The sequence below is a fragment of the Apostichopus japonicus genome, chromosome 21, assembly GCF_037975245.1.
Source record: "Apostichopus japonicus isolate 1M-3 chromosome 21, ASM3797524v1, whole genome shotgun sequence".
NCBI classification, from domain to species: Eukaryota; Metazoa; Echinodermata; class Holothuroidea; order Aspidochirotida; family Stichopodidae; genus Apostichopus; species Apostichopus japonicus.
The window spans coordinates 19,870,971-19,884,813 of NC_092581.1; the positions used below are offsets into that span (position 1 = coordinate 19,870,971).

Genomic DNA, 13,843 nt, shown 5'->3' on the forward strand with positions numbered 1-13,843 from the left:
ACATAAGTAATCAAAGATACTGATAATGAACTGAGTGCAAAAGTAAGGTGAATGTATGAAACATCATATTAGAACTAAGAAAGCAAAAAAAAAAATGAAAAAAATTGTTGACCTGAGGGAAAATATAGGCCGTTTAAATTGTTTGTGTATAGTGTGAAATGCTGTATGTAATCATACGTAGAATTCCCTGATGGCAATGTATAAAGAATAAAAAAATCTTATTTATATATATATATAAATAAGTGAAAAAACTTCCGGCCTCCACCGGGATTCGAACCCGGGCCTCTCGCTTTGTACGCGGACACCCTAACCAACTAGGCCATGGACGCTGATTGTATGTCCAGAGGTTCTAAACCGGTAAGGAAGGTCGTAATTCCACTGTAGGCGTTTGTCACCTGTATCGAACAATACTAGTTCTGTTTTTGGTGACATATTTTGCCTTACTCTAGAGATCAAACATGATGCTAACCAACTCGAATATATATATATAGGCAGCATATGTGTAAGAAGTAGAGGGGGGAAGGGAAGAGAGAGAGAGGGGGGTGGGGGGAAATTACATTTGTAGTATAATATTATCTCGAGTTATGGTCATGGTATGGAGATGAGTTTTTCCTTTCGACGTATAGTGTGAACAATGTATGTCTTTACTGTAAGTGTGACATCGTCTATCACCGCAACTTCATAGTTCAAAAGGCATACGGAATTCTTGACATACTGTTCTTAAGAATTTATGTCAATAAACCAACTATAGCTCAAATAATGCATAATTCTTTATTCACACTAGAACTTAAAGTAAAAAAATATCCCCAAAGCACCGCAGAACTCCAGACAATACCTTAATTCAGATCAAATCTGATATTGCCATATATATACTGACAGTCGCATACCCATAAACCATGAACGAACATAACTCTGCGTATTGGCAACTGGATTTTAATTTAGACTCATCTTTGGTAGGGTGGTGTTTCTTGAAAACAGACTCATGTGTAACACATAATCCCATGAGACAAGACTCCCTGTCAATGCAATAAGTCACACCAATTTATTTTATACCTTGTCCAACCCCCTCTTCTCCCCCACCCTTCAGGAGAAGATTGATTTAATAATCACTTCAAACAAGCTGTTTCGTTTTTACTTTTTGAACACTAAGGTTACAGTAACTCGTCGAAGGTATAGCTACTGTAAATGAAGATTCTAGATTAAAAATACATACACATAGGCACAAACACGCATATGGGTAAAGTGCAAAAGAAAAAAGAACGAGGTCTTTTATTTTCAGACACGAGATCCTGGTTGGTAACATTTCTGAAGCAATCTCTTTCCAAATCCAGATCGATATAAAGAAAAACCGGAATGAAGGACTCGTTTTTGTTTTAGTAGTCATTACCTCGCTCTCTTCAAACGTTAAGAAGCCAATAAAACCGCCAGTAAATCAACAGTTCGATTTCATTGGTTAATACTGCTCACATGATATATCACTGTTCTCGGTTGGTTAACACTCCCACCGTTTTTTCGCGGCGGTTTATAAGAAGAGGACACTTAGGCTTCAGAAAGCGTTTTATCAGCGGAGTCGATGTTTGCATGGAGTGAGGGTATAGTACGTTTCAAATTCCAAACCGTTTGCTGAAAATTACGAAGCCCGTGACTGGTGGAATCTCTTAACTTAGTTTAATGGTGTCTGTTTGTATCTGTTGTTTGAAGAAAGCAAGACTGGAACATTGTAACACTTAATGTTGTATAGCTCGGTCATGTCGAGAAGAAATCTCTCAGCATGAGAGCATTAGCGTCAGAGCGCTTTTAAAATTCCTTTCAAATGTTTTGCTCCTTGAAGGAAAGAACGAAATAAAAGCATAATTAAATTGGAAATGATAGATTTTTTAAATGTGAGAGTAAAAGGAACTTTGAAGGAAAAGAAAATGAAATATTAAGCTTATTCATCTCAGAGCCTAGAAACAAATTGATTCTCATTTTCACTTTTCTATTTTTTTTGCGAAGGAAACCAGACACGTCCATTGGGAATCCGTGCTTACTGTTCTGTATTTCTCTTAAAGGATTTCTTCAGAGGAGCTCTGAGGCAATTGAGAATACTAAATTTCGTCTATTTTTTTCTCTCTCGAACTAACGTACACTGTCTGTGCGGAATCAGCAAATCAGATTGATATGAAATTTTCTTTTGCCGATGGAATTCTTAAAAGAAAATTGTTTAACAATATAAATAGAAAATAATGACCCATAGCCATCGAAATTTGTTTGTATCATCAAGAAAGTGTATGGTATTGCCAATATAATTTATTCTAATCAAACGTATGACTTTATTTCGACATTTAAGTAAAACAAAAAATAATGGTGGAAACTAAAGATCAGTTATTTGACAAATGAGAGTTTGAGATGCTTTGATGTTCTGATCGGACAATTCTAGTTCATAGTTATTATTACTGGACTTCAGTTGGATTTTTTTTGGAATTTCACATAATCTTTGAAACATTTTGTTCCATCGTTTTTCAACCTGCACTTTTGAGGATATCTCAACTCTTGTTAAATTATTATATCAAGTTTGACAATACTTTTACGTGGATCTATTGACAAATATTCATAACTGTTGGTATTCTTCTTTCATAACGACCCGATCTTACATATACTAGTCAGCTCATTGGGTATTTCAGTATGCCTATACAAACTTACTGAATGTTCCGTCACTCTGTTACCGTTCGTTGTGAGATCATTGGTCGAATTCGCGCGCGCAAAGAAAAGACAAAAACAAAGCAAAAAGACTAAACTTCTGGAATCGTCAATCCTGGACTGTTCAAAATGGAGTCAGTAATACCGTATGAAGTTACTACTGTGCCTGGTATGAACGCCACATCGTCTTATGAGTACGAGTTATACGCGATAGGATGGAAGACATATTTAGAGGTTGTATTCATGTGTTTTTTCGGCGCAGTTGGTACCATTGGTAATGGTACGCTCATACTAATTGTACTGTTAAATGCTGATATGCGTAATGTACCTAACACACTAATTGCTAGCCTAGCCTTGGGAGATTTCGTATTTCTCGCATGGAATGTCCCTTTCACAATTGCATCGTATTTTCACCACACCTATCCATTTAGTATGTTCGTTTGTAAAATGAGTTCCGCCATCCCGATTCTCTCGGAAGGTGTTTCTGTGTTGACATTAGGGGCACTAAGCTTTGACCGATATAACGCGATCGTGCGGCCTATGCATCGTCGCCGTAGCAACGCAGTCGTACAGACGTACCTTTTAGCGTTAATTATTTGGGTAGTGGCGACCGCTCTCTCCGTTCCCAGCTTCATAATCGCAAAGAGAGTCGATGTCGGGATTCCTCTTTGTTATTCGCTGCCGTTCGGACAACCCATCTCGATCGTTCACGAGATATTTCGGTTTTTGGTGCTTTACGTTTTCCCGCTCATCGTCATTTCGCTTTTCTACACTCTCATCGCACTGCAGCTACTGGCTAGCTCACGTGACATGCCTGGAGAGAGTCGTGGTGACGCAACCAAACAAGTGAAAGCACGACGCCGATTGGCCCGGTCTGTCATCGTTCTGGTGGCCCTCTTTGCAATATGCTGGTTTCCCCATTTCGTTTATCAGTGAGTATAATGTCTAATTCATTGTTTAAACAAATTCCCGCTACGTCACTGGACATGCGGGATTAATGCATCTTTACCTTTCAGGGACATTAATGTTTGGTCCCAAAGTTGAGCATGATCAAAATTATGTGTATATATTTTTCAAAGTAATAACCTGGTGGTTTTGACACACCATACTAATTGGCAGATACAACTTGAAGTGGTTTCAATAAAATGCCATAAAACGTGGAAAAATACTTAAGGGTGACGGTCATATGTTTGTTAAACTGAGCCATTCTTTGATATTTTAGCAAATTCGGTAAGCTATGGGGGAGTATAGAGGGTGGGATGGGTTGGGGTAGATAATGGTGACCCTTAGAGGTAAGAAGGTGCACGCCTAATGATATGCTACAGTAAAGATATTGCCCAGTGATGGGTCCACGATTTCTTGGAAGAGGGTACCATGTGAGGCACCTATCGGTAGATACCGCACTTATACTAGCGAAATAGCGGCACACAAGACAAAAACATCGGTTATTTGCAAGGAACGTCGGCGTGCGAAGCGTGTTAAACCGTTTTCACTATTTGCCTTGATTTGAGAAAAAGTTATTTTGGAGCTAAAGTTTAGCGCCAAAAAATTAAAAAATTCAGAAAGGGTCATGACCCCCCCCCCACCCCCTACTCCGGATCCGTCGCTGTGGCCAGCATTATTCATGCCCAGTAGAACAGAGGAACATTATTACAATCTTCCATTTAAGTGAAATGACAGACAAACGTTTAAATGGGGGAGGGAAGGGGAGGGAAGGGGTGGGGTGGGGTTGGGTGGGTTTCGAACACTTCATGAAAACAAAAAAATCACTTCTTGTTCTTATTTTAAGGAGATATTCGAGTCAGCTTTAATTTCGTTTTTAAGTTTGAACATCAGACAAAAAATAAAGAATTGCTAGGATCTAAAATGCCGAAAAGTGGCAACGGAACAGAAAAAAAAAATGATAAATGACGGATTTTGGAAATGTCCCCCTTACAACCTAATAAAGAAAAAGATTGTGTGTGTGTGTGTGTGTGAATGTTTCCACTTTAGCGCAAATCTAACGTCATTGCAAAACTATATCACTGAACAAGAGCAAAAATGTTGACATTAATGGAGAAGATGCCAGAAATAGCAACAAGAAAAAGGAAAGCAATATTTCAGCAGTATTCTGGGTATTATAGGTGGCATTTCGAGAAGTGAAGCATATCGCAGCATTAACTATATTGGATCCCCTAGGAGCGTAGGAAGGTGGGAATCTCCATCTTATAGCACTCTAAAACTGGTTTGTAAACTTATCCGAAATTTGCATAAATTGATACAGGCCTGTAGGGATGAATAATATCCTTCATGTATAAGCCAGATGATTTTCAGACATAATGGATTATGTGTATCTAGAAGTGGAATGATCTCAAATAGTTACATTAGAGTATGATATTTGTTTTACATATTGTTACTTTCTTTAACAAGTTTTGTATGCATAATAAAGCATGTTTCTCCTCACGAAATTTTGAGACAGTTGAAATATGGGTTTCTAAATGAATAATATAATCAAATTTAAACTAAATTGAAACTCGGTATGAGAATTAAATAACCATCTTAAATCATGCATTTATTTAATGTCCTTTTAATTGTTAGTATTTTTTTCTGTTTTGTTTGTCGATTCGACCTGCACGGGCAAAAAAAAGGCAATGCACCATATAAATGAGTAATAGAAAAAGTGCATTTGACATTACAATTTCTGCGTCTGCAATTTAAGTTGGAAATTGCAAGCCACCAGTAGTCACACAAGCTTCTAATTTCGTATTCCCCGTCCTCAGAAATATAAGACACAGTTGTAAATCTAATTCAAGAAACCCTGACTGATTGATGGTGAGGTTACATTACACCCATCACCAGCCCCCCCCCTCAAAGCGCCCTTGCGTCCTGCCAATACATTATTACCATTTGATATCATTTAATTACATCTATAGAGGACAAAGTTCCAACTTGATTTTATTTGCTTGACAGATTCTTCATTAGTATTCTTCACAATTCAATTGGAATTCAGGAATGTTTCGAAAATATCGAAACAGGTTACTTTCCACGCCATATAAAGCACGAAATTATTAAATTATAATAATTTCCTCTAGTTTGTGCCCTATCCAAAAACAACCCATCTAATCAAGTCTAAACGTTTGTGCCGATGATTTGAATGTAATATCCTATAGTTAGAAATTTTATGAGATTTTAAGTTTTTTGAAATTATACCTTGTCTGAATTTTTAATTAATTTGACTCTAATTGTCCAATGAACAATGATTCACTAACAGTTACCCTGATAAAATTGACATAAATTTACATATCACGATCATTCCTCAAGCTTAAATAATCCCAAAATGAATTGTTTTGATTGGACAAACATTGAGACTAATTCATCAAAATTCATAGATTTATTATATGAATATTCATATTGTATTTAAAACTTGAAAAGTTAGAGTATATGGCCAAACTTATCTTTGTGACTGACTGATTGCTCCTGTCGATGAAGAGATTGAAATGGTCTTTTTAGTGGTTACAAGTTATACATTAGGATGACATATTTGGTCAAAAGTAATGGAATTTAAACAAATTCTGTTCATATAACTGATTTAAGTTTTATATCTCAAATTATAATTTGGTTGCAATATAAGGACAGATCAAGTGTATTCCTAATACTTCATGTGCTGATGTGAGGCGGCAATATGCTTCCGCGAAACTGAGTTGAACGTTAAGAATATAGCCTATATATAGAGAGAGATATCCCCTTTTAATAGTCATATGGAATCTTGACTTATTTCATGAAAGTATGGCGATATGATCATTTCTTCCGGTATATTATTTCATTGAAATGCAAACTTTCTAATACGATATGTCTATATCATCGAATGTTATCTGTATATAATAATTCTCCATATTGCGGTTTTAAATGGGATAGTGGTAACCAAGAATATACCTTATTCTAGGAACATCTGTAAAACGACTTTCAAAAGTATACATAACATCTGTAAAACGACTTGCACAAGCATACATACTCATCTTTGGAACCTTATATCATTTCTTTGCAAACTATAGACTCATTATTTATAGTTTGATGGCTCCTTCAAGCCAAAAAAAAAATATCGAAAATGTTCACTCTTTTTTTTGGAAATACTGTTACTTTAACAGTAAATATATATATATATATTGATATTATCTCAGCTGAATTGTGTAAGTATATGTAACCAAAGATGACTTGATACTTGTATATATCTATCCACTGACTAAGATAAACATCTATTCTGTCCTTGATTTTCTTTTTCCAACTGTGTCTAGCTGAAGAGGGAGAAATGTTCGAATCTATTAACCTTATTAAGCCAGGAATCTACATGCAAATTGATTCCAACCTTCACAAACTGTTTCATAATTGGTTGAGTCTGAATTTCCAGATGAGGACACTGACATTATAGTTTTATTCCAGCTCTTTGATGATATCTCACATAGAACATTGTAAAGATGATATGGCCAAGGATGTCTCAACGACTGGATCATGAGAGGAGGTGCACGTACGGGGGGGGGGGGGTGAGAGTGAGGGGTGCATGGTGCACTTGGAGCACCGACGTTGCCACCAAATGCTGATTAATTTGCATATTTTCATGTCGTTCTTCCGTTTAAGGTCAAATAATACAAAGGTAAGAAAGCAGGGCCCCTAAAATCGCAGGCGGATTGCCTGGTAGGGAGCAATGGTCCGAGATAATTTTCACAGCGGCAATATTCACACCTGTTCGTGCCGCTGGAAATTTCAACGCGACAAAAAAAAAATGGTCTGACTTCTGCACCCCTCCCTGAGAGGTCTTCTTTGAGGTCAGTGGTTAGCTAACTTCCACCCCATGTCTATATCGTCAACGAAAAGTTAAAACTGAATTGATTTAGTTTCATATTTTATGGACTAGACAAGGTTTAGTCAACACCGTACAAACTGAATTTATAGGAACATCTCTTGTTTTCATCAAGTACAAGTTTGCTTTGCGCATGCGCGGGTGGAAAGACAGGACATTAGTACATTATTTTACTGATGTATTGCAGTTAGGGATAATGATGACGGCCTCGTTATTTCCGGTCATAATCTTACAATTATTCTTTAAGCAAATGGCTTCCGGCTTTCTCCGTTTTACCTGAATTTCAAATAAATGCGATTGGAAGTACATTGTCGTAAACTGATCGAGAAATCCGACATGAACTGTTTCTTGAAAGGTCATTTCTAACACGGTGTCACATGATACGTCGTTGCTGTAAATGAAAAATATTCCCTCAGTATTTTTTGAGTGTTACGTTTTTGACGTGCGGAAAAAACCATGTCTTTGACAGAACAGGACATGTCTAAACCAAACTTTTCATAGCGAAAACTGTAAAAACTTGTCAAGGTGTCGAAAATAATATTAGATAACCGAAATGATGAACACTTGCATGTGACCATAACACATATATATTATACACGCAAAAACAAACGCACACAGGTGTGCTTTACATTCAGACCGAGGAACCCATTGTTTTCCCCTATTGTTGAAATCCTAGTACCCTGACCTTAACAATTCCCTGAACAAAAGAATTCTTGTGAGGACGTGGAGATTCTTTTAAAATGACGTATGAGGACTTGGAATACCTTTGTTCAAGTCTCCAATCAGAATACAAAGCAAGTGCACTGTTACACATCCACACACACATATTTTTTTATGTTGGTGTTCAAGGCATTGCTCTTCTTTCATTTGTAATGATTAACCAATCTCTGATATCATCACCGTAGACTCGTTTGCATATCTTTAACTTCCATTTGCCTTATGTTGGAATACATCAACTTACATCGTCCAGACGACTTCTGTTTTATTTAATAAGTTTCATCTTGTCTTTAAAGAGGTTAAACGATAGACATAAAATGAATTAATTTTCATTTGTTTGCAGTATCATTTAATACGCGTCGCATTATTTTCAAGGTAAACTGCAAAATATTTCAGATTTTAAACCGAGTAATGTGAAGAGAGTGCGAGTACCAGAAACACGAAAATGAATTATTAAATATTCGAGTACAAGTGGAGAAACATAAACATTCTTTAGTAATATTTAAGTACTGTGTACTCCAAAACACCAAGCAATAAGTAAAAGACGTTTTAATGTATCGAGAGGTGTGCAATATTTGTTTTACCAATTACATGTTTATATATAAACTATTATATACACCGATTGAAATCAATATAGAGTGTTTGCACAAGTACCATGTAACTATCACGGAACTATATGTACATGTATGTATACAAACTCGCCGGGGGTGTGCATGAAACGCCTCTGGTGATAATCCCTATGCGGTGTTAATAATCGTAGTGTTTCACCTACGGAACGCGAAAAAGACCAAAAGTGTGACAATACTAAACATATAAAAGACATCGTAGTATACCTTTATATTACTATCATAACTTGCGGTCCATTTCGCGTTCCATATTCACAAGCTGTGCGACATATGATTGACAGCATCGCACGAGAAATTTACCAGCTGACGCGAGTAACTGTAAATCTGCCCATCAGGGGCCCATTAATCCATGCACGTGAGCTTACATCTCCAGTGGCGCTTCTGTACACGTCTTCTCTTGATCCATTAATCTTTACATTTGTATATGAATCGCAAGTAACAGGGATAAACAAATGTGAATATTTCTTGCCCTTGTTGTCACCGATTAGGGACGGCGTGCGTGGTCTCTGGCTTCGTACATTTCAACCAAATACGATACGTTAAAATGTGCATATGGGGGCACGTAATAAGACAAGCTTAAACCCGCTATTTTCCTGATCTGTGAGCTGTTATATTAATTATCAAAATTAGAAACAAGAGCTGTTAATTATAAGTAAAAGTAGAAAACTACATAATAACATATCATTATGTAAGGTAATGGGAATTATTTCACTATTTTTAACTCAAAGATTGTTTTAAGTATATTAACAAAAGTATATTAACAACTGATGGAAGACGAACCTGTTTTAATTATCTTAAGAAATTTGCATTCTGTCTTACCGTTTTAGTGATAACAACATCTAAAGTGTGTGTGTTTTTTTGGTGTTCGTTTTTAAGCACCAAAAAGTACCGTCTTTGAACAAACTCAGCTTCCCGACATACATTTCTGCAAGTACATGCAGCATATTCCATGCTACAAGTATGAATACATATAATGTAGATATCTAATTTGCATCTAATTTGCATGTAAGCTTTGGGGCGTACGTTCTTATTTTCAATAAAAACTAGGTCTAATACCAGGTTATTTCATCCTTTTATATGAAAACAAGTCGTTTACATGGTTTTTGCAAGAAATGCTCTAAGAATTTCAGGTAAAAAAAAATCTTTGGCGCAAAGTATGAAAATGTGGACCTTTTCCGCAACTGTTTGCGTTATATATATATATATATATATATATATATATATATTCTTCAGTCATATATTCTTCAGTAGTAATCGTCACAATGATTTTCAAATTTAGAAATAATAGGATCCAGTCAACTGATTGAACAAAATACTCTCAACCAATTTGCAGATATGTTTATACCCCCAATATTTATTCGATATACAATTTTCTTTTCAAATTTCCCAGTCTCGTCAAATTTCCCACGTGGCAAATAAGTTGAAGGTCTAACATAAAATAATTTCATACAGGGTTTCATTGTTTACAGATTATCGAGAATAAGGTTAAATCTTCCGGTAAAAAAATCTACGATTTTTGTTTACTGGTTTATTAGTTTCCTTATTATACCATTGACTAAATATATTTTCAAGATTCCGTCTAAAAGCAATCTTTATTACTTTACGTAACGTTATGTGGGAGTATCTCAATCTAATTTTTTTTTTCTTTATTCAAGTCTGACAAAAACTGTTATATGAAGAAAATTTACCCCCTTTCTCTCCCTCAGTCTTTCCTGGCACCAGTTTTTTTTTGGATACACTCGAAATCTAAAATGTAGGTCTTCTTTTCCCTACAGACCGTGCGCTTATTATAGGTTTTCAAAGGGACCCTTCACTAAAACCAGAGCACTCTTCTTGTAAAAAAATATATAATAGATTAAAAAAACTCTTCATATTAGGTCATATGAAGAGACCAAAAGGTTCTTTTGTTTCTCCTTTGTTCTTGTTATTCCCGTCGTTCTATTATTCAATCATATCGAATACAAGTATCGGTGAAATCCTTTGATTAATTATATTCTATTGTCATGAAATATAGGTTACCATTTTTATGGAACTATAAATTATGCACTATTTTGGTTTTTATATGGAACAAGCGAGAAATATAGTAGTATCAAAGTTGCTGGATAATGCTAAATTTGGAATTTTGGGGACGGGGTGGTGTATGGGGAGGGGGGGGGGGAATACATAGAAATTTGATCTGTATTAAAGTGTAAATTTACATTTAAATCCCATATAACTAAAGTAATACTATTTCGTTCTATATATAGAAGAGTATAACGTGGATTTATCAACTTTTTTTGTCTTCTAATTTTAGATGCAGGTAACAAAAAAGTCCAAATAAATCTATTTAAAGGCCAATTTATCTTTGAAAATTTAAGACTGCAGGAAGCACTTCTCTCAGTCCAATCTATTCTATTGTAAAGTGAAACCACAAAGCTTTAAAATGATCGAGAGATTGATTCTTGAATGTTACGTACACTCTGAATTTTGTCGAGTAAGAACTCACTTGTTGAGAGTATCCAGAAAAATGAGTCTTTCTTCGGAAAAAATGATTCCATTCCACAAAGTAAATTCGAGCAACGTTGAGATATCTCAAACTATGATTCTTGGAATTATAATGATGTGTTTTATGAAATGCGGTCAGCCCATGTGGTGTGCGCAAGTGGTGGAGTGAGGGAGGGGGGGGGGGCGCATGGCCCACCTCCCATCGTCAATCGTAGGATTTTTTACATTCAGATGGGGAAGAATTAAACAACTGTTACGGATCAACACTCCAACCCCTCCCCACACTACATTGTCTAAATATCTGAGAACTTTTTCTTGCTTCTCAAATCAGACAAAAATATTCTCTTCAGTAACAAGTTACTTAAAAGAATGCCATTCGTACCGAATTGTCAACCAATTAATCCTTTTTTCCTTTGTCATACATCCTTCTAATTTTCTGATTGTCGTTATGATGTAGAGTTCATATCATCCTTCTCCTTCTCTTTACATCGAGTAGAGAGTACTTCAAAATGTCAAGGCATGCTATATCGAAACATTCTCATTATCATCGAATTATTATGACTTTCTCTCTCTACGGGTTTGCTTATAATCTTGATTGTGTTAATATCCCCCCATAATTATTTCAGAAATGCTTTTGAGTATCTTATCGAATAAACAAAAAATTCAACATGTCATCTCATTTAAGAAATGAAGTTGAAATCTCTTGAGAGACTCCCGCCAAGATACTTCTGTTTTCAACAATTTTTAATTACATTAAGTAAATGGAGCTGACAATATACGGACGTCTGTTCCTTGTACTCGAGATGTTTTTAGGAATCCTAAAAGTCGAAGCAGTCTCTCTCTCACGTTATTTTTTTGTGTTACCAATGGTGAAGGACAACTGCCGATCCTTTCCAAGAAGAAACTACAAGTAATATCACAATTAAGTAAAGTGCCTCCAAGGGTCCAGTCATATTGATTTCTCTGAAGGTAAACATTTATCATAATTAAACCAAAGACGAGCCACTTTAAATCATTGGAAGATAGGGAGGAAAGAAAAAGAAGAAGAAGGGAAAAAAAAACGAATAGTCTTAACTAATATTAATAGAGGGAACTAACAAGTTACTTAGTTCGGTTTTAGCAAGTAGCTTACACGATTTGGGCAAGGAGAATGATTCTCTTCTTGTATTTTTGTAAAAAAAAAAACTTTGACATAAATAACTATATCTCTTAATAACAGCGGGTAACTTTCTTTCTCAGATTGATTAAGCTCTGAACTCTGTTTCAAATGAAGTAAGAAAGACACCGCTTGACATATTCCATGCAACCAAAATTCGATCCATGTACGTGCTTGTAAATGTCTCGGTGCGGAAGCCATTTTGTAATGCATTAGTTAGCATGAGACACCTTGCATATACGTTGGAATCGTCTTGATTGCAACAGGTATGTGAATTACACGCAGAGACCGCGAGCCGTAGATACGCTCACGATCTTAATCCATGTATATGCCTACAAAGGAAAGGCCCCACCAGGGAGAGAGGAGGGGGGGTGGTCAGGAGTGCAGCAAGGCACCGGAGAAAAGTCACTTCTTCTCACTTTCATAATATACTTAAGGAAACATGGAGACATCAAGGAGGGGGCCTGCTGACTTAAGTCACCCGTGGGCCTAGTCTTGGGCAAGTCGCTTGTAATACTCTTTTTCTCGCGCGCAAACTGTAATGCATTAGAGTCCGTTTCTGCCGACCACGAATGTGCTTGCCCTATGTATTTTACGTGCCTGAGGATCTGTCCGATACATCTAAAGCGATGCCGCGGGCGTTCTCCGGGCAGTACAGCAAATAGATACGGGAAAATAGCTTTGTGGAAATGAAAGGTACACTATAGGCTGTACATACTAGGGTTTTAACAAGACTACCGTGGGCCCGGCCTAATACGCCGTATAAGGGACGGGGTGGGTCGTACAAGGGACGGGTTGGTGATACGACGAGGGTACTCTTAGGGAACTAGGCGAAGAGAGAAAATGGATCAAGAGTATAACACCAAGATCTTCACAATTATATCGCCATTTTTAAGTTGCTGCTATATCAAACGTACTTTCTTCCCACTGTACACAGTGTTGCTCGAGGGGTCACCTATTAATTAGTCTGACCATGCACGTCGCAGTTAGTATTTATATTTGGACAGAAATAACACATATTTCGGTTGAGTTATTTCCACTCATCTACTTATAGTGGTTGTTCTTCATTGAAAAATGGTCTCTGTAGTGGTCTATGGAAATAAATACAAAAATAACAACTAAAAGTTATTTAGTGTGAAAGTGAAAACCTGTCTTACAACTGTTCTCACCTTCATGCTTGTTTATGGTTTAAGCCAGGATTCCTCCCCATCTCCTCCCCATTCCAACTTCTCCCAACACACCTAACAACGTACCAGGAAACAAATATAAGTTATAATTAACCAATTGTTAAGAAAGAGAAAAAGAAGAAACGTTTTGCCCTCACCCTCCTTTCATTTGAATTATTTC

The 13,843-nt window shown here is 36.4% G+C and overlaps 1 protein-coding gene across 1 annotated transcript in view; it reads left to right on the plus strand.

Annotated features, from left to right (window-relative positions):
• The first annotated feature begins 1,535 nt into the window (after window positions 1–1,535).
• Window positions 1,536–13,843, plus strand: part of LOC139962970 (bombesin receptor subtype-3-like) — a 56,590-nt gene continuing 44,282 nt past the window's right edge. Inside the window, exon 1 of the mRNA XM_071963395.1 lies at window positions 1,536–3,611. Within this exon, the coding sequence (XP_071819496.1) occupies window positions 2,809–3,611 (803 nt within the window). The 5' untranslated portion in view covers window positions 1,536–2,808. The remainder of the gene's footprint in view (window positions 3,612–13,843) is intronic.